At 61.0% G+C, this 27,790-nt stretch overlaps 2 protein-coding genes across 2 annotated transcripts; one reads left to right on the plus strand and one right to left on the minus strand.

Moving 5' to 3' along the window:
* The first annotated feature begins 51 nt into the window (after positions 1-51).
* Positions 52-5,213, plus strand: LOC139585622 (uncharacterized). Its single transcript, XM_071418435.1, has 9 exons — positions 52-1,546; positions 1,645-2,228; positions 2,458-2,556; positions 2,746-2,801; positions 2,893-3,012; positions 3,103-3,145; positions 3,246-3,326; positions 3,394-3,832; positions 4,124-5,213. The coding sequence occupies exons 2-9, from the start codon at positions 1,782-1,784 to the stop codon at positions 4,255-4,257; spliced, it is 1,419 nt and encodes a 472-aa protein (XP_071274536.1). The 5' UTR covers positions 52-1,546; positions 1,645-1,781; the 3' UTR covers positions 4,258-5,213.
* A 550-nt stretch (positions 5,214-5,763) lies between these two features.
* DENND6B (DENN domain containing 6B) lies at positions 5,764-22,679 on the minus strand. The gene is made up of 20 exons (XM_071418433.1): positions 22,507-22,679; positions 18,285-18,323; positions 18,165-18,207; positions 17,276-17,388; positions 15,562-15,642; positions 14,427-14,532; positions 13,924-14,003; positions 13,715-13,777; positions 13,082-13,137; positions 12,316-12,438; positions 11,621-11,716; positions 11,450-11,544; positions 9,996-10,061; positions 9,813-9,877; positions 9,001-9,090; positions 8,701-8,754; positions 8,259-8,368; positions 7,474-7,576; positions 6,841-6,915; positions 5,764-6,498 (listed from the first exon to the last, which is right to left on the minus strand). Exons 1-20 carry the CDS (start codon positions 22,642-22,644, stop codon positions 6,376-6,378), a joined length of 1,719 nt encoding a protein of 572 aa, XP_071274534.1. The 5' UTR covers positions 22,645-22,679; the 3' UTR covers positions 5,764-6,375.
* Between the last annotated feature and the right edge of the window lie 5,111 nt (positions 22,680-27,790).

Below are 27,790 nucleotides of genomic sequence, written 5' to 3' on the forward strand. Positions count from 1 at the left end.
TTAAAATTACCACAAAATTGTTAAATCCCGTGATTTCCTGAGGTTCCTGGGAATGGTTCATTCCTGCACCTGCAGTTGGGGTGTGGCAGCTGAGGGGATGCAGAGGAGTCTGGCACTGAGAATCCTGGAATGGTTTGTGTGGGAAGGGACCCCAGAGCCCCTGCAGTGCCAGCCCTGCCATGGCAGGGACACCTCCCACTGTCCCAGGCTGCTCCAGCCCCAGTGTCCAGCCTGGCCTTGGGCACTGCCAGGGATGCAGGGGCAGCCCCAGCTGCTCTGGCAATCCCAGCCCAGCCAGGAATTCCTCATTGCCAAGATCCCATCCCTGGCTGCCCTCTGGCACTGGGAGCCATTCCCTGGGTGCTGTCCCTGCAGGCCTTGGCCCCAGTCCCTCTGCAGCTCTCCTGGAGCCCCTTCAGGCCCTGCCAGGGGCTCTGAGCTCTCCCTGGATCCTTCTCCTCTCCAGGCTGGGCATTCCCAGCTCTCCCAGCCTGGATCCCTGGGAACTGAGGGGCTCCAGGCCTGCAGCAGCTCCGGGGTCTCTCTGGGCTCTCTCCAGCAGCACAAGGAGCTCCCGGCTGCTCTCCCGGTGCTGCTCCCTCGTTCCCGGTGTGCCCGGGGGCATCTGAGCGCTCATTTGGGCTCTCCCGTGCCTGGGGCTGATCCCTCCCCGCTCCCGGGGCTGGCACGGCGCCGCTGCTCCTCTGGGAAGCTTCTGCCTCCCCGGCCGGGCAGGTTCCTCCGGCTGCACCGCGGCCGTGTCCCACAGCTGGGCGTGGAGCGAGCCCGGGCAGCAGCGGGAGCCGCTTCCAGCTCCCATCCCATCCATCCCGGGCTGCGGCCATGGCCAGAGCGCAGGAACAGCCCCCGGCTCTCTCGGATATCCAGGTAAAGGCGTGCGGGGCGCTCCGGGAGAGGCTCAGCTGAGCGCTGCGTTCCCATTCCAACAAACCCTGCCCGAGGGAGCGCCCCCCGCACGGGACTTGGGCCGGCGCTTTGGGGACCGCCAGCGAGGCAGGGCGACAGCCGGGCAGGGCGACAGCCGGGCAGGGCTTTCGCTGGGGCCGCAGGGCTCTTTCCCGGCTCCTGCCCCGCTCTCCCGGCGCTCTCCCGGGCCCGGGGTCCGCCCGGCTCCGCGGCCGCTCCGGTTCCAGAGGCGCCGTCGGGAGCCGCCCCCAGCGCGGCCGCGGGCGGGACGCGGCTTCTCGGCGCTCCCCAGCCGCAGGTGAGGGAAGCTTGGTAGGGGATCCCAGCGGGAAAACTCGGGAGGAAGAAGCAGGGAAACCCCGCCACGTGCAGCCGCCGCCGAGGGGCTGCTGTGGAACCGGCCCTGCCCCTCCGCTGCCCCCGAAACGCCTTTGCTGCGGTTCCTCGGCACGGCTTCGGCCAGGGATGGCCGAGGGACGGAGTCCGGCCGTGCCCAGGGTCCCGCATCGCACCCCCGTGGTGGCTCGGGGTGGCCCCGCTCCCGGCCGGCCGAGCTCCCTCCGTGCCTCCCGCAGGTCCTGGTGCTGACGGGCATCACCCTCTCGGCCGCGCTGCTCAGGTGGGCCCTGTCGCTGTCCCTGTCCCTCGCCCTGGGCTGGCACCTGCCGGTGGCAGCGGCTCGGCCGGGACATTCATCACCCGCCCCGTCCCCTGCAGCCTCCTGGGCAGCGGATCCGTCCTCGCTGTCACCTCCTGGCAGGGGCGCTGCTGCCACATCCAGGTGAGTGCCACCAGCTTGTGGCAGTGTCACTGCTCCACATCCAGGTGAGTGTCACCAGCTTGTGGCGGTGTCAATGCTGCCACATCCAGGTGAGTGCCACCAGCTTGTGGCAGTGTCACTGCTGCCATATCCAGGTGAGTGTCACCAGCTTGTGGCAGTGTCACTGCTGCCATATCCAGGTGAGTGCCACCGGCTTGTGGCAGTGTCACTGCTGCCATATCCAGGTGGGTGCCACCAGCTTGTGGCAGTGTCACTGCTGCCATATCCAGGTGAGTGCCACCGGCTCCCAGGGGCACAGGGCTGGGTCTGGGAAGGTCCGCGGGAGCTCCCGGGGAACGCGGCCGCTGCCGGCAGAGTTAACGCGGTGCCCTGTCCCCAGCTGCGCCCCCTGTTCCTGCTGGCCCTGGCAGATTTCCTGGGTGCCACCGCGCTGCTGGGCACAGGAACCATCCCGCTGCTGCCGGCCCCGCTCTCCGTGCCCGCCTACGCCGCCTGTCCCTACGGGCGGATGCTGACCACGGTAAGGGGACGCTGCTGGGGACAGCTGAGGCTGCGGTGCCCTGGGGACACTGTCCTGGCGTCCCCTCCTCGGGGTGGGCACCGGGACAGGTCTGCCGGGGCCGGGGTGTGGAGCCCGAGGAGGGAAAGGACAGGGGCAATGTCGGGGGGCAGAGGGAGGGTGGAAGGTGCCCTGGCAGTGCTGGACACAGCAGGATCCGCGGTCCTTTTCCCTCTCCTCTCTCTCCCAGACCTCCTACGCCGTCTCGTTCCTCATGGTCCTTGTTTACGCGTACGAGTCGCACCGCACCGTCCTCGGGGGGCGAGCCCGGCCCCCGGCAGCGCTGCAGGTCCGTGCCTGGCCCGGGCGCAGCCGGGAATCGCCCTGGCCACACACGGCGCTGTGCCAGGGCAAGGGAGCGGCGGGGCGGTCCGGGGCAGCCCCTTTCGCCGGGAGTTCGGGGTTCCCCCGGTCCTGGCGGGGCGGACCCTCGGCTGCGGCCGCCCCTCAGCCCCGGCTCACGGCGGTTCCCCCGCAGGAGCGGAGCCGCTGCCTGGAGAGCGCCTGGCAGGGAATTCCCTACGCGCTGGCCTGGTAGGTGCCCGCTGCCAGCCCCGCCGGAGCGCCCCGGCCGTGCCGGGCTGGCCCGGGGCCCGCTCTCACCCGGGCCGTGGCCCTTGCCCAGGCTGGTGCCCGCGCTCACGCTCCTGGCGCAGCTGCTCGCCCGCGGCGCCTCCGCCGCCGACATCGCGCCCGTGGTGCCCTGGGCCGGCTCCAACGACACCTTCAGCCTTTACTGCTCCAGGTACGGCCCCTCCGCCTCCGCCCTGCCCGGGGCAGCCCCCGCGGCGCCGGGCGAGGCTTTGGGAGCTCCAGCACCGCTCTGTCCCTGCAGCTGCCTCCTCCTGATCCACCCCAACCGGGACATCTGCTCCCAGGTGGGCGCTGCCCCTCCCTCGCTGCCCCCCACCCACTGACCCTCCCTGCGGGGCCGGGGGGCTCCGGGGCCCGACCCCGCTCATTCCCGTTGCCTCCCAGTCCGGCGGGGGCAAGAACGCGGGGCTGGAGGAGAAAATCATCTTCCTGCTGTACCTGCTGCTGGTGCTCGGCTGCTGCTCGGTGAGGCCCCGGCCCTGGGGGAGGCACGGGGGGTCCCCAGGCCCCGCTGACCCCCGCCCTTCCGCAGCTCCTGTACCGGCGGGTGCGGCTCCGCTGCCGGGGGAACGCGGCGCTGCCGCTGCTCAGCCTGGACCGGGACGGCGGCTTCGGGGGCAGGAGCGGCCGCAGCGTCAGCAAAGCCTTGCTGTACTTCCAGCTGGTTTTCCTGCTCTGCTGGACGCCAGGCAAGGCCGGGGGGTGTCCCACAGCCCCGAGCCCTGCCGGGTCACACTGGGGGTGTCCCCAGCTCCCCCAGCCCTGCAGGGTCACAGTAGGGGTGTCCCACAGCCCTGAGCCCTGCCAGGTCACACTGAGGGTGTCCCCAGCTCCCCCAGCCCTGCCGGGTCACACTGGGGGTGTCCCACCAAGGAATGTCCTTCTGTGTCCCACCTGCAGCCTTCCTCCTCACCATCCTCTCCTTCACCAGCATCAGCCCTGCCTCACTCTTTGTGCTCTACATGTCCACAGTGAGTAAAGCTCCTTTTCCATGGCTCCCAGGCTGGACATTTGTCCCCATCCCACGTGGGAGCTGTGACAGCCCTTGGGGACACCCCGGGCAGGGGGAGGACACGGCCCTGGGCCCAGCGTGACTCTTCCCACTGGATTTTGGGTTGAGATTTCCCCCTTTGGCTTTTCCTGGGGGCTGGACGTGCTGCAATTGGCCACACCAAGAGGAAGCCCCTCCGTGTCCTGTGCCACCCTGCCTGGGCTGTGCCTGCAGGGACCGGGAGCCCTGACCCTCGTCCCTGTGTCCCCAGGCCCTGAGTGTCTCCCTGCAGGGCTTCCTGCACAGCCTGGTCTATGGCTGGATGAGGGAGAACTTCCGACGGGAGGTGCTGGCCCGGAGCCTCTCCCTGCAGAGCCCCGGGGGGCTCAAGGCTTTCTACGATGACTCCCTGGGGGCTGCTCCCTGAGCTCATCCCACTCCTGGGGGCTGCTCCCTGAGCTCATCCCATTCCCTGGGGGCTGCTCCCTGAGCTCATCCCATTCCCTGGGGGCTGCTCCCTGAGCTCATCCCATTCCCTGGGGGCTGCTCCCACCTCATCCCATTCCCTGGGGGCTGCTCCCTGAGCTCTCACCTCATCCTATTCCCTGTGGGCATCCCAAAGCCCCGGCAGGATTTGCACATTCCCAGCAGCTCAGGGAATCCTGGAATGGTTTGGGTGGGAGGGACCTCAAAGCCCCTCTAGGGACGCCTCCCACCGCTCCCAGGGTCCCGGCAGGATCCCCTGGATGCAGCCCCTGGTGCCTGGAGAGGTCTGGGGAGGGCACAGGGGGGGCTGGGCAGGTCCCACAGCGCTGGAGACCCCCCCAACTTGCACAGATCCACAGGGATGGAGCACAGAATCCTGGAGCCACTGAGGCTGGGGTGGCACTGCAGGGGCTTTGAGGTCCCTTCCCACCCAAACCATTCCAGGACTCTGGGCTACTGGGCTTGCAGGAGATGGGGTCTGGCCTCCTTGGGAGGAAGGCAAGGCTAAGAATACATCCCTGAGGGAGAATTCCTGAAGGAGGAAGCTGGGGCTGTTGAAGAACAGCTACAAGTGATGGGGGAGTGCCCATCCCTGGAGGGATCTCAAAGCCTGTGGATGTGGCACCTGGGGACACGGTCAGTGGTGGCATTGGTGGGAATGGTTGGACTCGATGGGCTCCAAGGTTTTTCCAGCCCAAATGCCTCTGTGATTCTGTGATTCCATGTCTTGGGAAGGGCAGAGGGACACACAGCCACCCACAGGTGCTGTGAACCCTCCAGAAAACCGGGATGGCCACGAGTGACCAAGAGCAGGGACAGCCCTTCCCAACTCAATAAACCTCCCCAGCCTCCAAACCAGGACCCAGTTTGGCTCCAGGGTGTTTTTTAAACCACGATTTCCTGCTTTACAGGAGGGTTTGGGGCCTGCATGGACACACCTGGGATATGTAAGGCTTTACACTATCCCAAAGGATATTGCTCAGAACTCCTTACTCCAGCAGGGCAGGGGCACTGAGACACCCAGCAGCCTCCTGCAGCTCTGCCTGGCTCCAGAGGGGAAATTCAGGAAGAGTTCAGCCCCCTCTGAACCTCCCCAGCCCTGAGAATGGGCAGGGACTGATGGAAACAGCCCAGCTTCCACTGGGAGCACTGGGAGCTGCCCCAGCTCAGGGCAGGAACAACCCAACAACCCCACCACGTGCAGAGGTGCTGGGTTCGACCCTCCAGGCTGCCACATCCCTCCCAAACCATTTTTTTAGGATAAAATTCCGTCCCTGGATGGACCCCCTAGTGGCACAATGCAGTTTTGGAGTACCAATGCCCTGGTCCCAGCAAATCCATTCCCGAGGCAGGAAGGGACAGGGGCTGCTCTGGAGGCAGGGGCAGAGCAGCAGGGCTCATTCCAGCTCGGCACAGGCTGTGAAATCAGCTTCTCCAGGTTTTATTGGGAAGGGGCTGGCAGGAGCTCTCCCAGTGCCTGGGGCAGAGCCCCAGCCCCGCTGTGTCCCTGGAGCTCAGGCTGGGTTTTCAAGCAGAATAAATAGGATTTGGGGCCGGCTCCTGCCAGCAGCCATTCCCAGGCACTCCGGGGAGCTCTGATCCCTGCGGATGCTCCTGCCCCTCCTCTGGCTCTGCCCTGGAGAAACAGAGCAGCAATTGTCCATGTCCAGCAACTCCTCCTCCTGCTCCCCCGGCCGCCCAGGGGCAGGGACAGTTTTGTCACCTCCTCCCCGTCCCCAGGAGCTGCCCTGAGCGCAGCCCCTGCAGGGCCGCTCCTGCTGCTGCCGGGCGGGACGGGGCCGCGGGAATGCCGAGGATCCAAGCACGGGTAAGGATGGAGTGTCCGGGCGGGCCCTCCGGCCCTGCCGGTGCCGCCCAGGGGCCGATTCCGTGGGGACAGCCCCAGCCCAGCTCCGGGAGCGGCGCCCGGCCCCGCCCCGCGCTCCGAGGGCGATCCCGGCCGGCCCGGCCAGGAGCTGCCCCAGCGGCTGGAGCGGGCTGGGACAGGCTGGGAAGGGTCTCCAGGAGCCCCCCGGCTCAGGGGTGGTGCAGCACAGTCTGGAGGTCCTCGGGCAGCGAGCCGATGATGGTGTCGATGTAGAGACCCACCCTCTGCAGGGTCTCCTCCTTCACGGGCAGGTGCTGGCAGCGAGCCCTCACCTGCGGGGAAATGGGAATGAACGCATTCCAGGGGCCTTTCCCCTCTGCCCCGGCTCTGCCTGCTGCAGCCCAGGATAAAAACGGGCAGGAAACGCCACCTGAGCCTCGGGAGGGGAAGGGTTTCCCTGGATTGTCCTAATTCTGAGGGTTTCACATAAACACCGAACTTCCCTGGATCCTCCCAGCTCTGAGGATTTCACACAAACACTGAACTCCCCTGAGCTTCCCAGCCCTCCAGGGAGGGAGAGCAAGGTTTTCCACAGCACAGGTGGGATCTGTGTCCCAGATTTCTCCCCACCCAGAGAGAGGAAGGAGTGCAGGGGGAGGGAGGCAGGGACTCACCAGCTTCTCCCGCAGCTTCAGCACCAGGTCCACGATCTCCACCTCGGACTTGTCCTTCATCCAGGCCACGATGTCCTAAGGAGAGAGTGGCTTCCCTCAGGGACACTTCCCAAGGGATTCCCCTAAGGAAAGCCTGAAGGTGAGCAGGGCTTTCTCATCCTCATTCCTGAAACAGTGACAGAGCCCCTGCAGTGCCACCCATGGCAGGGCCACCTCCCACTGTCCCAGGCTGCTCCAGCCCCAGTGTCCAGCCTGGCCTGGGGCACTGCCAGGGATGCAGGGGCAGCCCCAGCTGCTCTGGCAATCCCAGCCCAGCCAGGAATTCCTCATTGCCAAGATCCCATCCCTGGCTGCCCTCTGGCACTGGGAGCCATTCCCTGGGTGCTGTCCCTGCAGGCCTTGGCCCCAGCCCCTCTGCAGCTCTCCTGGAGCCCCTTCAGGTCCTTCCAGGGGCTCTGAGCTCTCCCTGGAGCCTTCTCCCCTCTGAGTAAACCCAGCCCTGTCCCTGTCACCCATTGCTTTACAGACACAGCCCTGTCCCTGTCCTTGTCCCTGTCCCTGTCACCCACCGCCTCACAGACACAGCCCTGTCCCTGTCCTGTTCCTGTCCCTGTCCCTGTCCCTGTCACCCACCGCCTCACAGATGGCCTCCAGGTGCAGGGCCTCGAGCTTCTGGGTCATCTCGCGGTGCCGCTGCCGGAACCAACCATCAAAGTTGGGGGACTTGAAGAATCGCCTGTGGAGAGGTCAGGAATTGTGATTTGTGGGGTGCTGGAGCTGGCAGGGACCCACAGGGCAATCCCATCCAACAACCCCACCCTGTGCCCCACACAGCTCCCCGAGGTGACCCTGGGCTGGCTCAGGGACACACCAGGACATGGGCACAGATTCCCAGAGCAGCTGGGGCTGCCCCTGCATCCCTGGCAGTGCCCCAGGCCAGGCTGGACACTGGGGCTGGAGCAGCCTGGGACAGTGGGAGGTGTCCCTGCCATGGCAGGGCTGGCACTGCAGGGGCTCTGAGGTCCCTTCCATCCAACCCATTCCATAATTCTGTAATTATTGTTTCTGATCACTTTCTGGGATTTTTTAATTTTCTATCTGTGCATTTCCCATTTTCCTTCCTTGGGTATCCAACTACTGGATTTTTCCCACTCCTATTTCACCAAGTGTCTTTTCCATCCCAGTCAGAACCCATTACCCAGTAAAACCCTGGACCAACTCCCCTGCAGGGTCTCTACTCATTTAAAACGCACAAACCCCAGGGCTGGATTTGCCCTGGATTTGCTCTCCCTGACCATCCTGAGTTAACCCATAGATGAGTTCTGCTGAGTCCCACAGCTCCCACGGGGTCCCAGTGCTGATGCAGGGTTTGCTGCCCGTTGGGACTGGCCCAGCTGGGCTGGGATCAGGATTCTCACCTGTAGAGCCCCAGCCAGTCCCCCTTGAGCACACAGGTGAGCTGGGGGCCAGCGTGCTCCAGGCTCTTCATGAAATCCTCCTGGCAGAACGGGCGGATCTGGGGGGGATTCTGCACAGGGAAATCCACATTAGTCCATGGAAATCCATATCAGAGATCCCCAAAGGAAACCAGGAAAACAAGGGCTGCACTTCTAGTGGGAAAGGTGCCCAAGGCACTGAGGATAAAAACACCCCAAGGTCAATCCTCATGTGAGAGTCCCAGTAATTCAGCTCCTGGCAAAACAGGGAATATCTGTCCCAAGAGTTCTTCCAACTTTTCAATGAATTTTTCAAGGAGTAAACCCTCTCTTCCTTCAACAGGGGAGGTTCCCAGGAGTGTGCCCAGCACCCTGTAACCATTCCCACTCCCAAAGGGAAGGAGGACTGGGAAGTGCATCCTACCTTCCACGGAGTGATGGCTCTCTGCAGAGGCATCAGGCTGGCCATGTAATGCTCCTAAAACAAGAAAAGATAAAAATAATAACTTACAGTTGAGGGGTCTCTTGTGGTGCCCCTGGCAGTGCCCAGGGCCAGGTGGACACTGGGGTTTGGAGCACCTGGGGACAATGGGAGGTGTCCCTGCCATGGCAGGGGGATGGGGATGAGTTTAAAGGCCCTTGCCACCCAGCCCCTCCAGGGTTCCCTGCTCCGGGGTCTGTCACAGGCACCGCTCCCTGTCCCCCCAGGTGTCCCTGCACTCACCAGAGGGATGATGAAGCTCTGGGTGAGCTCCAGGAGGTGCCTCCTCAGCAGAGCGCTCTGCACCTCCGAGGGGCGCTTCCGCTGGATGCCCTGCGGGACACGGGGGTCACCCACGGCACAGCCGGGTCACATGGGGTCAGCCAGGGTCACCCAATGTCACCCATGGCACAGCCGGGTCACACGGGGTCACCCAGTGTCACCCACGGCACAGCCGGGTCACACGGGGTCACCCATGGCACAACTGGGCCACATGGTGTCACCCACTGTCACAGCCAGGTCACCCAGATGTCCCCTCACTGTCACACACAACCTGCAGCTCTGCAACCACAGCACCCTGAAGTGCTGCCCAAACTCCAGATCCCCAAACCCAGGTCCTCAAATCCAGATCCCCAAATCCAGATCCCCAAACTCCAGATCCCAAACTCCAGATCCCCAAATCCAGGTCCTCAAATCCAGATCCCAAACTCCAGATCCCAAACTCCAGATCCCATAGCACAGATTCCATCCTCTATTCAAACACATTAAAATTTCAAGTTCCACTACACAAAACATTAAAATTTCAAGTTCCACTACACAAAACCTGGGCTTTTTTTTCAGGATTTTTTGATATCAATTCTTCTCACTCAGTTTATTGTTAGCACCAGGATTTAATCCTCAATATCAAGTGGAAAATCCTAAACCTGGCATGATGAATGGTCCCATTACAGACTAAATCATCCCAAAGTGTAAGTTCTGCTCCTTTGGAGAGCTCTGTCTGCTCAAAGCGAGCTCTTGGCTCAGTTTCCCACCAGGACAGAGAGGGAGGTGCTCACCTTCAGCAGCCTTTTGATCAGGGTTTTGTCTTTGTGAAGGAATGTTTTATAGGAAGTGTAGATTCCTGGGTGGCAAAAACATGGGATCAGGAAAGATCAGGAGTCCCAAACGGACACAGCTCCCTGCTGCCAAATCCCCAGGGGAAGGGTCAGTCCTGAGGGATTCCCGAGGCCTGCACCCACCTGGTTTGGTGTCCAGGGTCTTCAGCTTGGCCAGTTTCTTCACCTTCACCTGCTTGGGCAGGTCTCCTGTGACACACAGCAGGGACAATTCAGGCTCTGTCCTTCCTGCTGGGACTGCACCTGGGACACCCAGCCCTGCCCTTGCCCACCCTCAGAGCAGTCCCAGCTCCCTTCCCTGCTGGAATTCTGGGATGAGGATGTGCTAAAAACCAGCTCCTCCTCCCCAGGCCTTCCTTGGCTTCCCAGTCTACAAAGGTGCTTGATAAAGGAGAGGGGGTTTCTCTCTCTCTCCACCTCTCTCAATTTCCTGCCCAGGAAGGGCTTTTCCTCTCCTGGAAGCTCCAGGACAGCAATTCCTGCTCCCCACACCCTGCCCCAGCTCCGTGCTCATCCTGCACATGGCCACAGCCAGAGGTGAGCTCCTGTGGCTGCTGGGCTCTCCCAGGAGAGGAAATCATCACTGCCAGGGCTGCTCCCTGCAGCCTCCAGCTGCTCTGCCAGCCCCACAGAGCCCTGGGCCAGCTCTCCTTCCATCCTGAGCTTCCCCCTTCACCCCCAGCTCACCTGGCACCCTGAGCTCCCCTGACAGACACCCTGAGCTCCCCCTTCATCCTGAGCATCCCTGGTGTAGGTGCAGTTTGTGGTGATGGGGAGTGGGGCTGCCCCAGCCCATCCCCATGGCACAGCTGGGAGAAGCAGGTGAGCAGCACTGACAGCCATGGGGTGCCCAGGTGAGCAGCACTGACAGCCATGGGGTGCCCAGGTGAGCAGCACTGACAGCACTGACAGCCATGGAGTGCCCAGGTGAGCAGCACTGACAGCCATGGGGTGCCCAGGTGAGCAGCACTGACAGCCATGGGGTGCCCAGGTGTGCTGAGCAACCACCCAGGGAGCAGAGGGCACACAGGTGCACTGCATGAACACGAGGGCATAAAAGGGTGGGTGAAGAACAGCAAGGGCAGATACTTGCAGCCTCCTGAAGTGGTGTGGTGTTGCTCTGGATGGGCAGATGCCTGAAGCTTCCTGAATGGTAAGGTGTTACTGTGTATGGGGGAATGCTTAAAGCTTTCTGAAATTGGGGGATGATGCTCTGTGTATCGTGGCTGTCTTGACTGTGACACCCTGGCAGCCACCCTGGCCCCCTGAGCTCTCCCTTCAGCCTGAGCTCCCCTGGCAGTCACCCTGAGCTCTCCCTTCACCCTGAGCTCCCCTGGCAGGCCCCCTGAGCTCCCCTGGCAGTCACCCTGAGCTCTCCCTTCACCCTGAGCTCCCCTGGCAGTCACCCTGAGCTCTCCCTTCATCCTGAGCTCTCCCTTCACCCTGAGCTCCCCTGGCAGTCACCCTGAGCTCCCCTGGCAGTCACCCTGAGCTCCCCTGGCAGTCACCCTGAGCTCTCCCTTCACCCTGAGCTCTCCCTTCAGCCTGAGCTCCCCTGGCAGGCCCCCTGAGCTCACCTGACATGCGGGGCTCACCCACCCGCAGGATGTGTGGCCAGTGCTGCAGGGTCTTGATGAAGAAGGGGTTGGTGACGCCCACGACGATGTTGGGCCTGGAAGGAGAGGACAGGCTGAGCGCTGGCGGCCCTGGCAGTCCCTGAGGGGAGGCGGCAGGGCAGGGGCACTCACGGGGCCTGGGTGCGCGTGGTGTATTCCTTGAACTCGCTGTCGTGGATGGTGAAGTAGGGCCGGAAGTCGCAGCAGTAACGCAGGGGGGCCAGGCAGCTGCAGGGACAGGCACAGACCCATGCAGGGTCACCCCGGGCTGGCAGGGTCACCCCGGGCTGGCAGGGTCACCCCGGGCTGGCCGGGTCACCACAGGCGTGGCAGGGTCACCCCGGGCCAGCACAGGGCACAGTCCCTGCCCTGGGGCCGTGCCCACCCTGGGGCTGCCACAGCCCAGGGCCCATCGGCCCCCCTGCCCCCCGGGCTCGTGCCCAGCCGCTGGCACAGCACCCCCAGGGCCCTTCCCAGCTCTGCAGCGCCCCAGGGGCTGGGGCTGACCCCAGGGCAGCACCTGGCACCTGGCCTGGCTGAACCTCTCTGGGGAAGCTGCAGGTTTTTGGGGTTTTGTGCTAAGGCAGAGCTCTGAGCTGGGGAGAGAACATTCCTCAGAGCTGGACTTAGCAGGGGAGATTCCTTTGTACTCCTCTCTATCCTTGCTGGAAAACGAGCGTGGAATATTTGCAGTTTGTCTTGCAAAGCTTCAGTTTGCTAGCAAACTAAACCCAACCCAGGTGAGCAGCACAGAGTGCATGTGGGAGGGAAAAGCTGCCAGAATTTGCTGTCACAGCTCCCAGTCCCTCCCCCCCTGTGGTTGTTACCTGGTGAGGGCCAGGACCATCTCTGAAGACATGGTTGGGGACGGTGCCATCACCACCATGGGCTCCCCCAGCAGCATCAGCTCCCAGAGCATCTGGATGTGGATCAGCACTGGCTGGAAGCACCTGGGACAATGGGAGCAATGATAGGGTCAGTCAGGATGGACAGACACAGCTGTGGCCTGCAAGTCCCCCTTGGGGTGCTCCTGTCTGGGAATTTGAGATCTAGGATGGACTTCCAGCATTCCCCAGGGAAATTCAGGTGTTTTCACCTGGGCTGTCACTCAGTTGTTTCATACAAGTTTAAAGGAAATGCTCTAACTAAAGTCAGGCAAACTGTGATCAGAAAATCATGGAATGGTTTGGGTGGGAAGGGACCTCAAAGCCCATCCAGTGCCACCCCTGCCACTCTGGAGCCTCCTCTGGGCTCTCTCCAGCAGCTCCAGGTGCTGCTGCTGTGTCCCCAGGGCTGGGGGTCTCACCTGAGGGGGCACAGGGGCAGGATCCCCCTCCCCTGCTGCCCACGCTGGGGCTCAGCCCAGGGCTGGGGGGCTCTGGGCTGGGTCAGGTCCAGCCCTCACCCCCAGCCCCTCCCCTGCCCCTGGTGCTGTGCAGGGCACAACTCTCAGCTCAAACCCTGCCGAGAATCCCAAAGGAGTCCCTGGAATGCAGCAGTGTTCGATTCTGCACCATCCCTGCAATTTATGGGATGCTCCCAGCAGGGAGAGGGTGGCAGGTGGAGGGGAGAGGGTTGGGAGGAGCCTCTCACCTGAACAGATCCAGCTCATGAACACTGGGGAGAACCAGGGGGGCTGGTAACAGATTCTGGATGAGGAAGGGAGAAAAGGCTGTTAGTAGCTGTTAGTGAACTGTGAGGAGATGGGAGCAGCCTGCCTGGAATTCCACCAGCCAGCCACAGGGAACAAGGCTCACACCCTGAGGTGGGCAGCACTCAATCCCAAACTAATTCTTGTGCCTACAAACTAAGGAAGATTCCCTTTTTTTCCAGATGGGAAAGGCTGCCCATGCCTGCTCCTTTGTTTTCCAGGGTTTCCTCTGGTGGGAGAGCGTTTGAGACACAGCAGAGCCAGTGGGGTTAGAGATGTGGCACCAAACCAGTGTTAGTCACAGCAGAGAAAGGGAGAGGGAAGGAATCCAAACCAGAGCTCAACCAAAACACTGAAGCAAATTCAGAACAACTCCAGGATGAAGGCAGGAGACCCAGTAGAGCCTGACTTCCCAGGAAGAGCAAGGGGAGCAGTGAGTAAAGCACCCAGACTGGGTGCAGAGAGCCCTGTGTGACCCCAGGCAGTGGAGCTGCTGAGACCACAGTGATCCCGGGCCAAAGGGTTCCCAAGAGGATTCAGGATCCAGCTCCTCCCTCTGTGCCAGCCCCTCTCACCTCCTGGTTGCACTGCTTCACTGGGCTGGAGCCTGGCTTGTCCACCCGGGATGGGATCCTCACCTGCAGGACAAGGAGAGCAGGGATCGCACTGGGGTGGGATTGGCGGGGCAGAAACTTCCCAGCCACCATTTCCAGCGGGAAAGGCTGTGGGGAATGTGGGGTGAGCAGGGATTTCACATGCAGGACCGTGGAACAGGTCCAGGTACCTGGATGACAACTCCCATCACGGGCAGGTTCAGGGTCTGGCCAGGCACTGGGGGTGGCCACTGGTCGATCTCGTTGCACACTGAGGGACACAGGGAAGGGAAGAGTTTCACCTGAGAGAGAATCCAGCTCATCCTGGCATTCTGAAAGGGAATTGTTCCCTTTCCCAGCTCCCACACCCCCCTGGCTCGTGGCAGACCCAGAGCTGATGGATCAGGATGAAATGACCCAGGCACGAAAGGCCGGATGGAGGGGCAGCAGATTCCTGCCTTTGGGAACACACTGCGTTCCTTGGGAACAGCCTGCATCCAAACTGGCAGCCCCATCCCCTCCCTCCCCACAATCCCTCCTTTACACCTGCTTATCCGCTTGGACAAGCAGGAGGAAGTTCTTCCCTGATGGAATTTGCTTTAGAATGAAGCCATTTGGAGCCTTCCAGCTGTTTTCCAGGAAGCTCCCAATGCAGCCCCTCTATCCCAAGCTGGAATTCCTGCCCCCAGCTCACCTGCTTCCAGGCAGGGCTCCAGCTTGTCGAAGTATTCTGGAGCAATCAGCTGCAGCAGGCACTGGAACAGGTTCACGTAGGGAAGGCGGGACACGAGCACCAGGGACTGGGAACGGCACATTTGGGATCAGGACCCCCATGACCCCAGCACTGCACATTTCTGTACTGCTTAGAGAGGGGTGAACTTTAAAAACCCAGCACTAAATCCGTGGAGCAGCTCCCAAGCAGCACTTTGGTGGAGTTCTTGCTGCCACCTGCTCGTGAGCCAGGATTTGGGAGAGCAAAGGGATGGGAGCATGGCCTGGCAAAGGAGCAGCTGGAGAGGGAATAAAAGTCAATTGCTGGTGGGTTCAAAGCTCCCAAAAACCATTTCAGGTGGAGAAGCACAAAAGAGTGACTCCTGAAACGGGAATTGGGCAGATAAAGTCAAGGAATGCTGGGGAAGGACAAAGGAGCTTGGAATAACAAATTGTGTCCAGGAAGGCCCTTTTTGTTCTAATTGGGGTTTTCCTGTGAAATAAATCCCTGGCTTTTACAGCTGTCCCAACCCAGCCTCACTGGAGGTTTCATTGTTACACTGACTCTCCTCTTCCTCAAGCCATTAATGAGTGCATTAATTAGGAATGCAGGAGTCATTTAAACCCCTCCTGTCCAGCCCCAAACTTGGCCATTTGAATTCAAACCTCATCCAAGTCTGATAATTCCTTCCCTGAGCAATCCCACTGTTCCAGTGGAAAACTCACTGGTTTAGTGGGGATGGAAAAACTGATTTCTGCATTTGCAGGAGTCTGAAAGGAACTCCTGGAGGTGGAGGGCACAAAGCTCAGGACATTGCTGGGACTGAGATGTCCCCATGGACCAGCACAGGACAAGGGGGAATGGCCTCAGGCTGGGCCAGGGAGGACCCTGGGTGAGGGTCAGCAGGAATTTCCTCATGGAGAGGGCTCAGGCCTTGGCAGAGGCTGCCCAGGAAGCTTTGGAGTGCCCATCCCTGGAGGTGTCCCAGGAATTCCTGGAGGTGGCACTCGGGGCTCTGGGCTGGGGACAAGGTGGGCATTGGGCACAGCTGGGACTGGATGGGCTGGGAGGGCTTTTCCAGCCCCAGGGACCCTGGGGTTCCAGACTCAGCACTGACCTTCTGGAAGTAGCCCCTCCTCATGGAGCTGTCCTTGACCTGCCGGAAGTACACGTACCCAAAATAGTGAGCAGCCTCTCGCTGCAGGGACAGAGGGACAGGGACAGACAGAGAGTGACAGAGGGACACAGAGAGACAGGGAGGAACAGGAAAAGAACAGAGAGAGACAGTTAAGGACAGCCCAGCCCCACTGCCACCAACCCCTCCCGAGCCACCGCCCTGCTCTGACACCTCCCAGCCCTCCAAGAGAGCTTCCCATGGGGACACAGGGAGAGACACAACTGGAGCCAGGCTGGGAGAGCTTCCCATGGGGACACAGGGAGAGACACAACTGGAGCCAGGCTGGGAGGGCTTCCCATGGGGACACAGGGAGAGACACAACTGGAGCCAGGCTGGGAGGGCTTCCCATGGGGACACAGGGAGAGACACAACTGGAGCCAGGCTGGGAGAGCTTCCCATGGGGACACAGGGAGAGACACAACTGGAGCCAGGCTGGGAGGGCTGGGGGTGCTCACATGGAGAGGAAGATTCCAAGGAGAGCTCAGAGCCCCTGTCAGGACCTAAAAGGGGCTCCAGGAGAGCTGCAGAGGGACTGGGGACAAGGCCTGCAGGGACAGCACCCAGGGAATGGCTCCCACTGCCAGAAGGCAGGCATGGATGGGATCTTGGCAATGAGGAATTCCTGGCCCTGGAACAGAATTCCTAGAGGAAAATCTGTGGCTGACCCTGGATCCCTGGCAGCGTCCAAGGCCAGGCTGGACATTGGGGCTGGAAGCAGCCTGGGGACAGTGGAAGGTGTCCCTGCTTCAGTTCCCTCTCCCAGAATTGCCGGGATCTCCCTGCTTCGGTTCCCTCTCCCAAAACAACTGAGGTCTCCCAAATTCAGTTCCCTCTCCCAGTGGACCTGGGGTCTCCCTAATTCTGGTCCACCTCCCAAAATATCTGGAGGGTCCCCCTGACTCAGTTCAGTTCCCTCTCCCCAATTCAATTCATTCTTTGATCTCCCTGACCTAATTCCCTCTCCCAGCACAGCTTCCTCTCCCAGCAGTTCCCTGTCCCCTGATTCAGGCCCACCTTTGATCCCATTCCCTGTGCCAGCAGCAGTTCCCTGTCCCCTGATCCCATTCCCTGTCCCAGCAGTCCCTGTCCCCTGATCCCATTCCCTGCCCCAGCAGTTCCCTATCTCCTGATCCCATTTCCTGCCCCAGCAGTTCCCTGTCCCCTGATCCCATTCCCTGCCCCAGCAGTTCCCTGTCCCCTGATCCCATTCCCTGTCCCAGCAGTCCCTGTCCCCTGATCCCATTCCCTGCCCCAGCAGTTCCCTATCTCCTGATCCCATTTCCTGCCCCAGCAGTTCCTGTCTCCTGATCCCATTCCCTGTGCCAGCAGTTCCCTGTCCCCTGATCCCATTCCCTGTCCCCTGATCCCATTCCCTGTCCCAGCAGTTCCCTGTCCTCTGATCCCATTCCCTGCCCCAGCAGTTCCCTATCTCCTGATCCCATTCCCTGTCCCAGCAGTTCCTGTCTCCTGATCCCATTCCCTGTGCCAGCAGTTCCCTGCCCTGCTCTCCCTCCCCGTGAGCACAGAAGGAAATCCCTGTGCTGAGCTGTTCTTGTCTCACAGTTCCCACAGCCAGGAAAAGGAGGATTTCCCCAGGGCCCCCAAGTCCACGGCATCCTTGGCTTTCCCTGGCGGGTGCGGGGCCAGGACCCACCTGCAGCGTCACCGGGGCCTCGCGGTTGTACCTGCCGTCATCCTGGAACGGGCAGCTCCGGGAGCCCCCGGCCTGGCGCAGCCGGAAGCTGAACTGGGTGTCCCCGAGGCCACCTGGGGCAGAGACAGCACACAGGGACAGTGACAGGGAATGGCACAGCGGGAGGGGCTGTGGGGAAATCCAGCAGGGAATGGGGAGGGACGGGGGAGAAACCACAGCAGAGAAATCCAAAAGGGAGGGGAAAGGGGAAAAGGAAGCGGAATGGGAAGGAAAAAGGAAATGGAGCTATAGGAAAAAAATTTTCCCTGGCAGGGTGGGCAGGCCCTGGCAGCTGGGGCTGCCCCTGCATCCCTGGCAGTGCCCCAGGCCAGGCTGGACACTGGGGCTGGAGCAGCCTGGGACAGTGGGAGGTGTCCCTGCCATGGCAGGGCTGGCACTGCAGGGGCTCTGGGGTCCCTTCCCACCCAAACCGTTTCAGGATTCCATGGAAATGCAGAAACCCTTTACGGGGTTATTATTCCATGGAAATGCAGAAACCCTTACTGGGGTTATTATTCCATGGAAATGCAGAAATCTTTAAAGCCCCAGGGCCTGGCAGGATGAGCGGATTTATTTCTCTTTGTCCCTTTGTGAAGCACAGACTCAGGTTTGGGAACATTTCTGCTGGAAGTGTCCCCTCCCCAGCTCCTGCTCCCAAACACAGGAATGTGACAGCTGCCACCCCTCCTGGCCACACTGGGAATTCCCTGGGAGCACAGGTTCCCACCCAGCAGAGCACGGGGGGCTCTGGCCCAGCCCCAGGGTGCTCCCTGCAGTCCTCTCGGCCCTGCTGCACCCCAGGGACTGTCCTTCCACCAGGGACACTTGTGTCACCCCCGGGGTCACCCACCTGAGTAGGAGTCTGGGAAGGACAGGTAGCAGATGCTCGTTTTCTGCAAAAAACCAACACCCAGTGAGACCCCTGCGAGCTGCTGGCAGAGGAGGGAGGAGGGGAAGGAAGGGTGGTTACCTCCTTCTCGGTGAGCCTGAAGTCGTGGGGATACACCAGCTGTGGAGAGAGAGAGCCTGTCAGCCCCTGTGCCCACAGCTCCACACACAGCAATGCCTCCCTGATCCCAACAGAGCCCGCAGGAGAGCACCTGGGATGATTTAAACTCTGAACCTGTCACTGAACCCGGCTTTGTTTGCATTTCTGGACAGACCCAAAGGCTCCTGGCTTCGATTTACTGCTGAGAGCTGATGGCTGAGTGAATGAACAGCCCCAAATCCTCTGGGAGTATTCCAGATGTGCAAACATCTGTTCTGTCAGGAGCAGGGCAGGACACACAGGAGGGACAGGGTGGAGAAGGAGCTGGGAAAGAGCAGGGGGTGTGGGGGGATGCACTGCAGGGGGAACCAGGAGGGCTCAACAGCCATGGCTGAGACAAACCCCAAGGGAGGAATTCCATCAGTGCTGGAACTGATAACCTTGGAGAGCTTCTCCAGCCTGACTCTGTGCTTCTCATAACTCACAGAGACCACAGAGTCAGGGAATCCTGGAATGGGTTGAGTGGGAAGGGCCCTCAGAGCCCCTGCAGTGCCAGCCCTGCCATGGCAGGGACACCTCCCACTGTCCCAGGCTGCTCCAGCCCCAGTGTCCAGCCTGGCCTTGGGCACTGCCAGGGATGCAGGGGCAGCCCCAGCTGCTCTGGCAATCCCAGCCCAGCCAGGAATTCCTCATTGCCAAGATCCCATCCCTGGCTGCCCTCTGGCACTGGGAGCCATTCCCTGGGTGCTGTCCCTGCAGGCCTTGGCCCCAGTCCCTCTGCAGCTCTCCTGGAGCCCCTGCAGGCCCTGCCAGGGGCTCTGAGCTCTCCCTGGATCCTTCTCCTCTCCAGGTGAACATTCCCAGCTCTCCCAGCCTGGATCCCTGGGAACTGAGGGGCTCCAGCCCTGCAGCAGCTCCAGGGCCTCCTCTGGGCTCTCTCAGCAGCTCCAGGTGCTGCTGCTGTGTCCCCAGGGCTGGGGCAGCTCTGTAGGTGGGTGGCACAGGGGGTCCCGAGGAGAAGGATCCACAGAGCCCCTCTGAAGTGCAGGAATTGCAGTGGAGCAGAAGGAGCCGGCCCGGGCCGGGCTGAGCTGGATCTCCCGTGTCAGCCTCAGGGCTGTGCTCCAGAATCAGCTGCAGCTGCAGCCAGGAGCTCCCCCAGTGCCTGACTCTCCTCTCCAGGCTAGAAATAGCCCGGGTGGCCCCGTGCCAGGGGCTGGAAGTTCACCCAGCTCTGACAATTCCCGCGGATCCCTTGGCGAGGGCGGCGCTCCGGCCGTGCCAGCCAAATTCCCAATTGCCAGCGCTGCTGATGAGCCCTGCTGGGGGAGAAAAGCCACCAAAACCCCGAGGCAAAATGATCCCCGAGCATTGGGACCTCAGCGTGGACAGGGAGGGCTGGGATGCTGCAGTGGGAGGGGATTGGGATTGTCCCAGGGCATCCATCACCTCCCTGCTCCCCTTGTTCTGTGCCAGGACCCCCAACACCTCCCTGTGGTTGGGACTAATGAGCCCCTACCCAAAGATTTATCCTGTTAATTCCCAGGGAATCATGGCCAGGCCAGGGAGCCCTGGACAGCTGATCCTGGTCCATCAGGAGCCTGTGAATCCCAGGAATTGTGCTTTCCTCAACATTTGCTGCCTAATTCAGAGCAGGAGTTGGGACAAGGCTTCAGCTTCTCCTGCTGGATTTTGGGGGGGCTTTCTGCCAGAGAATGGTTGGAAAATCAGGCTTTAACCTCCAGGGCTGGAATTTATGATCTCAGAGGTCTTTTCCAGCCTTAATCCCTCATCTCAGCTTCCCCTTCACTTAAACTCTGCTGTTTCTCTGTTTGGGGTGCGGGGAAATCATCAAATATCCAAAAGTTCAAAATCTCAAATCCAAGCCAAAAGGAATCTGAGTCACTGTAACTTTTCAAAAGCCAAAAAAAGGCAAATGAAAAGGAAATTGGGATGTGTAGAAGTCCCTGGATGTCTCCAGAGCAGCCCAAAAGGGCTTCAATCCCATTCTAAAGTGTTTATTTGGTTATTTGAAGGTGGAGGGGCCAGAAACAGGAATTCCATTTAATTCCTGCCTTGATTTGGGTTCTGCTTTCCAACAGCTTCTCCACTGTCCATGGAAGCAGAGTGGGAATTGCTGAATTCCAGGATCTTTGGGCTCTCCCTCAGAGACTTCTGGATTTCTGAATTTCCCATTGCTGAATTTCAGAGACCCTCCAGGTTTGTACCCACAGAAACCCCCTGGGTTTGTATGGCCAGACCCCCTAAATTGGTACCCCCAGAGCCCCCCAAGCCCCCACAGCTTCTCCTCTTCCTGGCTTCCCTTCCCATGTCTCATCCCTGCCCCTTCCCCTTCCCTCTGGAACAGAATTCCACAATGCTTTTCCAAAGGAAGGGGGACAGGGGGGCTGTGTCATCCCCACTGACATGTTCCCAGTTTTCCTAAGTCATTTGTGCCACATAAGGAACATTTTTCCACTGAAACTTATGCAGGCAAAGGGAGGAAAAGAAGGAAAATTCCTTTCTAGGGATGAACAAACTACATTCCTGCATCCCTCATCCACAAAGGCAGACAGGTGAGAACCCACCTTTACACATCAAAACACAACTACAAAGTGTTGAATTTGCCATGTTAATTATTATCCCAGTATTCCTCCCTTTCTTGGGGTATTTCAGGCTGGGTTTTGCAGGAAAAAGGATCAAACAGGTGAAACTCGGGTCTGGAGGAGATTTTTTTATTCACTTTGAGGCTTCAGGGAAAGAAACAATCAAGTGTTCAAGGCAAGGGAGCAGCAACAAGGTGGAGTTGGTTCCTCCTGCTTCCTATTCCCTTTGGAAGCTCCAGCATTTAAAACTGGGAAGGCTGAATTCTCTGAAAACAAGATCAATCTCCCTAAAAAGGGGAGAGCAAGGAGTGACTCCCACAACCACACAAGAAATAAGAAGGAATTTGAGGTGATGCCTCAGGTTCAGACAAATCCACACTTCCCTGCTTTCCTCAGAGAGCAGCCCCTGAGGAGCCCAGCTCCCCCCAGACCCTCCTGCAGGACCAGCACTGGGCATTCCAGGGAACTGGGAACAGCCCTGTCCAGCCTTTCCCACCCCAATCCCACCCCCTCTGGCCCCACGAGGGGCTGAGCCCTGCTCCAGCCCAGCCAGGGAACTTCCCCTCCCTGGGAATCCTGCACGGACACCTCCCTGCCCTGGCTGCTGGGAATGTGTGTCTTTGGAATTCTGGCATGGCTGGGTGGGAAGGGACCCCAAAGCCCCCCCCAGTGCCAGCCCTGCCATGGCAGGGACACCTCCCCCTGTCCCAGGCTGCTCCAGCCCCAGTGTCCAGCCTGGCCTTGGGCACTGCCAGGGATGCAGGGGCAGCCCCAGCTGCTCTGGCAATCCCAGCCCAGCCAGGAATTCCTCATTGCCAAGATCCCATCCCTGGCTGCCCTCTGGCACTGGGAGCCATTCCCTGGGTGCTGTCCCTGCAGGCCTTGGCCCCAGTCCCTCTGCAGCTCTCCTGGAGCCCCTGCAGGCCCTGCCAGGGGCTCTGAGCTCTCCCTGGATCCTTCCCTTCCCTCCCAGCCGGGCTCCATGGGAGGTGTCACCCCGGGCAGGTTTTATTCCATGAAGAGGATCCATAAAGGTCTCTTGGATGCTGCCCTGGCCCCTCCCTGCCCTGAGCACCCCCCACCCCACAAAGATCCCCCTCACCCCAAATCTCTGCTCGGGCCCCCCGCCCCTCCCTGTTCGCTGCCCCCACCCCAACCCTGGTCCCCCTGTCCACACCCCCAACCGTGATCCCGCTTTTCCCTGTCCATTCCTAATCCCGCTTTTCCCTGTCCATTCCTTATCCCGCTTTTTCCTCTCCATTCCTTATCCCGCTTTTCCCTGTCCATTCCTAATCCCGCTTTTCCCTGTCCATTCCTTATCCCGCTTCTCCCTCTCCGTTCCTAATCCCCTCCGTCTCCATCCTTAATTCCCCTTCCACTCCGCCATCCCCGATTCCCTCTCTCCCCATCCCTGCTCGCTCCACACCCCCAATCCCTGACTGCCCTTGTCACCTCCCTATTCTCGATTCCCTCTCCCCATTCCCGACCCTCAGCCCCATCCCTGAGTCCCCCTTCCCTCTCCCCATTCCCGCTCCCCTCCTCTCCATCCCGGCTCCCCTCACAGCCCCGCTCCCTGAGGCGCTGTGCCCGTGGCGCACCTCCATGGCCTGTCCCAGCTCCAGATCGAAGGTCACCACACACACGCAGTCGATCCATGCGGCGAAGCGGCCCCAGGGCAGCGGGGAGGCGGCGGCGGCGCGGCGGGGCCGGGGCCCGGCCCGGCTCAGCGCGTCCATGGCGGCGCCGCCCGCGCGCGGCCCGCCCCGCGCCGCGCCCCCTGCCGGCGGGGAGGACCCCGCGCCAACGCGCCCCCGCCCCGCCGCGCCGCGCCCCCTGGCGGCCAGGAGGTCCCGAGCACCATCGAGACGGGAGCGGGCGCGCAGAGCGGCCGGGCGGGGCTGTGCGGGTGTCATGGCGGCGGCGTGAGGGCTCCGCGGGGCTTGGGTCTATTGAACCCGCGGCCGCTTCACCGCTCGGCGCCCGGCCCCCGCCTGTGCCGGCCGGGGCCTGTCGGACCCCCGTGTGTGCCGGCCGGAGCCTCCCCGGCCCCCGCCTGTGCCCGGTCTGAACCCTCGTTCGCAGCCCCCCGGGCCCGTCCCGCGGGGCCGGTTTTAGGAGCGCTCCAAACACCGTTTTAGAAAAGGCGCCGTTTATTCCCTGCCGGGCGTGAGGAGGAGATTTCCACAAAGCAAGCTCAGGAAGGGGTAAAAAATGGCATCTCTTTTACAGGAGAAGTTGCACAGACCCGCCCCGGTGTAACTCACACTCTCCACCTGCCTAACGCACAATTCGTTGTGTGACCTCACCTGACCCAGGTGAGAGTTGACTTTCGCTTGAGAGAGAGTTCTTTTATTGAGCGACTCCTATTGTAGAAGTTAGCTGACGCCTCAGTTACGTTTGCAAAGGTGAGAAAATGAATTAGATTCCTTTAGGAGCAGTTTTCCCCGGGAATGAGGATTCACCGGACAGCCCCGGGGCCGGGAGCTGTCCCGGGGGTGTTGGCAGAGCCGGGCACGGACGGGGGTGTTCCAAGGCAGAGGGCAAAGGCTGGCCCGGAATTGTTAGTTACCGTGATTTTTGTGGGGTTCCAGGCACGTGAATGCAGTGCACGAGCTGCTTCCTGCTCAGGGACATCTGGGAAATGGGAAATATCGGGGATAAATCGCAGATCTGTGGCAGGTTTGCTGAGGAGCACCCAGGCACTTTGGGGGGTTATTTATTGCCAGGGTCAGGCCTGGAGCAGAAGAGGAGTAGGAGCAGTGTAAAGAGAAAATGTGAAAAGGAACCGTTCCACCCTGGCAGTGCCCAAGGCCAGGTTGGACAGGGCTTGGAGCACCCTGGGACAGTGTCCCTGCCCACGGGACTGGGTGGGCTTTGAGGTCCCTTCCAGCTAAACCATTCCATGATTCCAGACTGCCCGGAGGTGTCCAAGTGACCCTGAGTGTCCCCCCAGGCTCCCCGGGTGTGTGGTGACACACCAGCTCCTGGCAGGTGCTGTTTTCCACAGGAATCCCATGGCCAGGCTGCCAAGCTCCCACAGCAGCATCGCTCCCGTCGGTTTGGTTATTTGATTTTTGGCACTTCTTTGGTCCCCCCGTGCAGTTCGTTCAGTTTCAGCCCTTTAATGTCCTTGCCCCACCTGCCCCGCCCCTGTCGAGCTCCCCTGGTCAGGGAGCAGAGGAGCTGCACTAAAACACTGCCCTGTCCCGTGAACTGCTAATTAATGCTGATTATGATTTATTACAGGCTTGTAATAAAGCCTGCAACACTGCATTTACACTTGCCACACTTGGAGCTGATTCTTGCCACACAAGAGGAAGGAGGAAAAGACAAGGAAAATATGAATTAAAAATATTGGACATTTTTTCCTCAGTAACTCTTTGTCCCGCAGTAAAAATCAGTTTTAATCTTGTCCCAGGGGTCTCCCATGGCTGATTTCACTGCAGCCACACGAACATTCCCACCTGGCCAAGCAGAAGAAAATTAACTGTGAATAAAAAGGGCAATAAAAGTGCTTAGAACATCTGAGAAGTATAAAAGTGAGGGCTGGAGGGTTTCCATTAGAATGGGAGCAGAGCCCTGTCCCTGGGCATGGAACTGTCAGGGGCAGTAGGTCACACCCAGCATCCCCATTCCTTCACAGAGAATTTCCCAGAGTCACGAGGCAGGACACACAAATGTTGGAATCACAGAATCAGGGAATCCTGGCATGGCTGGGTGGGGAGGGACCCCAGAGCCCCTGCAGTGCCAGCCCTGCCATGGCAGGGCCACCTCCCACTGTCCCAGGCTGCTCCAGCCCCAGTGTCCAGCCTGGCCTGGGGCACTGCAGGGATGCAGGGGCAGCCCCAGCTGCTCTGGCAATCCCAGCCCAGCCAGGAATTCCTCATTGCCAAGATCCCATCCCTGGCTGCCCTCTGGCACTGGGAGCCATTCCCTGGGTGCTGTCCCTGCAGGCCTTGGCCCCAGTCCCTCTGCAGCTCTCCTGGAGCCCCTGCAGGCCCTGCCAGGGGCTCTGAGCTCTCCCTGGAGCATTTCCCACTCCAGATGAACATTCCCAGCTCTCCCAGCCGGGCTCCACAGGAGGTTTCCTTGACCTGAGGACCTCCCCAGAGTAGTTTTGGTTTCCTGTTGTTGAAACCCCCGAGACCTCAGGACTCCTTTGCCCGGCTCCTCTCGGCACCTCCCGGCGGGAGCCCTGCGGGGCTCGGGCTCTGCCCAGCCCAGGGGAGGCTGCAGAGCGGGATTTTCCCGGAGGGCTGAGCTTGGTGCTCTCAGGAGAGGCTGTGAGGGTCCGATGGCAGGAGCCGGCTGATCCCAGAGCCCGGCCTGAGCTGGGGAGCTCTGGCTGCTGCTGGACCATATTTGGGAAGGTCGGTGGTGCAGCTCTGCAAGCGCAGCGCTGGTGCCGAGCGCGGAGCTGCCGGGGCAGCGCTGGGGCCGCTGCTCATCTCCCCGGCAACCCGGCAAACACAACATTGCCCAACCCTGCCGGCTATAATTAACCGTGCGCCCCGGCCCCGCAGGAGCCGCTGCCCTGGCCGCCCGTGCTCCCGCACTGCCGGGCGGGATAATGTTCCCCAGAGCAGCGAGGAACATTCCCTGCAGCCCCGGGAACGTGCGGGGTGCCGCAGGCCAAGGAATGCGAGCTGCTCCTCGGGCTGTTTGCGCTCGGGCACTCGGAGCTGTGGGATTCGAACCAGGCCTGGTCACTCGGCCCAAAAGGCAGCCAGAGAGAAACGCCGGGGTTTGGAAAAGCTCCCAGAGCAGCGCCGGGTGCTCGGCAGAGTCTGTGGCTGCGGGAGGAGGGAGGAGAGCTCGTCCCCTCCTCCCTGCAGGGCCGCTCAGATTAATGTCAAACTGGCGCTGGGAGATCCTGTTCTGATGCCTGCTGGAGGCACCAGATCACGCCTCAATCCTGAGCCAAGAATAGATCCCAGAATTCTTCATCATCCACAGCCTATTCTGGGCCTGCAGCCTCCCACCCAGCGTGTGCCCGCTCCCGCTGGGAATCCTGCTCAGGCTCAGCTCCGCTCCCTGCTCCAGAGCTGGGAGCTCTGCAGCCGGAGCGCTCCTTGTGCCGAGGGGCTGCCCTCACACAGAGCACCTGCAGGGAATCCTGCCATGGTTTGCATTGAGGGGGTCCCTAATGCCACCCAGTGCCACCCTGCCAGGGACAGGGACACCTTCCGTGAGCCCAGGCTGCTCCCAGCCCCAGTGTCCAGCCTGGCCCTGCCACAGCTGGGCTCAGCCCCTTGTGTCGGTGCTGAGGACATTCCAGCAGTGGTTCCCAGTGGGATCCAGTGCCCTGTGTCACAACCAGGGCACAGAACCGTGGCCTGGGGTGTCTGTCCCTGTCCCTGTCCCTGCTGGGAGAGGGGAGCTGGCAGCTCCTGGCCCTGCTGCTGCCAAGCCCAGAGTTCAGCTGTATCTTAGTGTGTTCCAGAGGGCTGGAGCAGAGACGAAGGAAGCTGTTCCAAGGTTGGAACTCTAGAAATCAGCTGGAGGAGTCAGGCTGTACAACCCCAGCCCTCCTGGGGGTGGGAATGGGCTCTGGGGGTGGCTGGAAAGTTTGGGAATTTGCTTGGATGGTTTCGTCCTGTCCCCAGAAGCCACAGTAAGCCACAAAAAATGCTTTATAAGCCCATTTCCCTCCAACAGAACGAAACAGGGAAGTGAAACTCCTGAGACTGTGCTATTTTTTCCCGCATTAATGGCCACCAACATGCTAATTACCACACTGGGTGCTGTATAAATTCTAGGAGTCCTTCCCTTGCTGCCCTCACACTGGAAAAGCGTCCATAAATGAGGAATTTTACCCACTCAGTCGTGGGGGACACTTCTAGTGGCATTTCTGTGGCACAGTCCCATAGCCAAACCCCAGCATGTGGCAGGGGGTGACACAGGCAGAGCCTTAAGCTCCCTCCCAGCCCTGACCATTCCAGGATCCCGTGATTCCGTGCCCCCTGGGAGCAGGGCAGTACAAAACCGTCCCTCTTTTCCCGTGGCAAAGGCCACGTTTTCCCTGTAAACTTTAACCACGTGCAGGAATCTGTGCAGGGTCAAGGCCTCGGCGAGAGCAGCACGGAGCAGCTTAGTGGTAAATCTCATGGCAGGAATTCACTTTGGAATGAACGATTGGATGGCTTCCTGCTGGTTCCTGGAGGATGCTGGCACTTGGAAAGCAGTTTATCCACGAGACAAAGACAAATCCGGGCACGGCGACAGCGGATCCAGGAGCCCAGGCTGCCAGCATGACTCAGAGATCCCTGCTCCAGTCCTGGCTCCCTGCTCCCTCCGTCTCCCTTTTCCCTTCCCTTCCCCGTGCTCACCCCACATCCCTGGACACGGTGGACCCTGTCCCCACCCCAGTTCCCTGACCCCCATCTCGGGGTCCCCCCCTTGCAGTAATGCTGGGGCCACCTGAAGGCCAGGGAGGGGCTCCCGCTGTCCCCGTGTCCCCCCAGCCGCGGGGTCCTGTCCTCGTGCTCCCCCCGAGGCCGTGACCACCCCCGGGGGCCGCAGCTCGCCCACCCCGGGCTCCCGAGGGCTGTCGCTGTCCCCTCGCCCCTGTCCCCGGGGCGGGGGCCGCCCCACCGTTCCTCTGTCCCCGCCCTCGCCCCACCATCCCGACCCCCTGTCCCCGTGTCCCCGTGGCCATCCCAGTGTCCCCGTGTCTCGGTCCCTGTCACATCCCCGTCCCACCATCTCCCTGTCCCCAGTCCCCGCCCCCGTGTCTCCATCTCCGCCCCCGAGTCTCCGTCCCCTTATCCTCATTCCCGTCCCTGTCTTCCCTGTCCCCGTTCCTGTCCCCCATCCCATCCCATCCCATCCCGTCCCCCATCCCCATTCCCGTCCGCGTGTCCCCATCCTCGTCCCCCTGTC

Source organism: Agelaius tricolor, unplaced genomic scaffold, assembly GCF_023055355.1.
Source record: "Agelaius tricolor isolate 1412-34295 unplaced genomic scaffold, bAgeTri1.0.p SCAF_86, whole genome shotgun sequence".
Lineage (NCBI taxonomy): Eukaryota > Metazoa > Chordata > Aves > Passeriformes > Icteridae > Agelaius > Agelaius tricolor.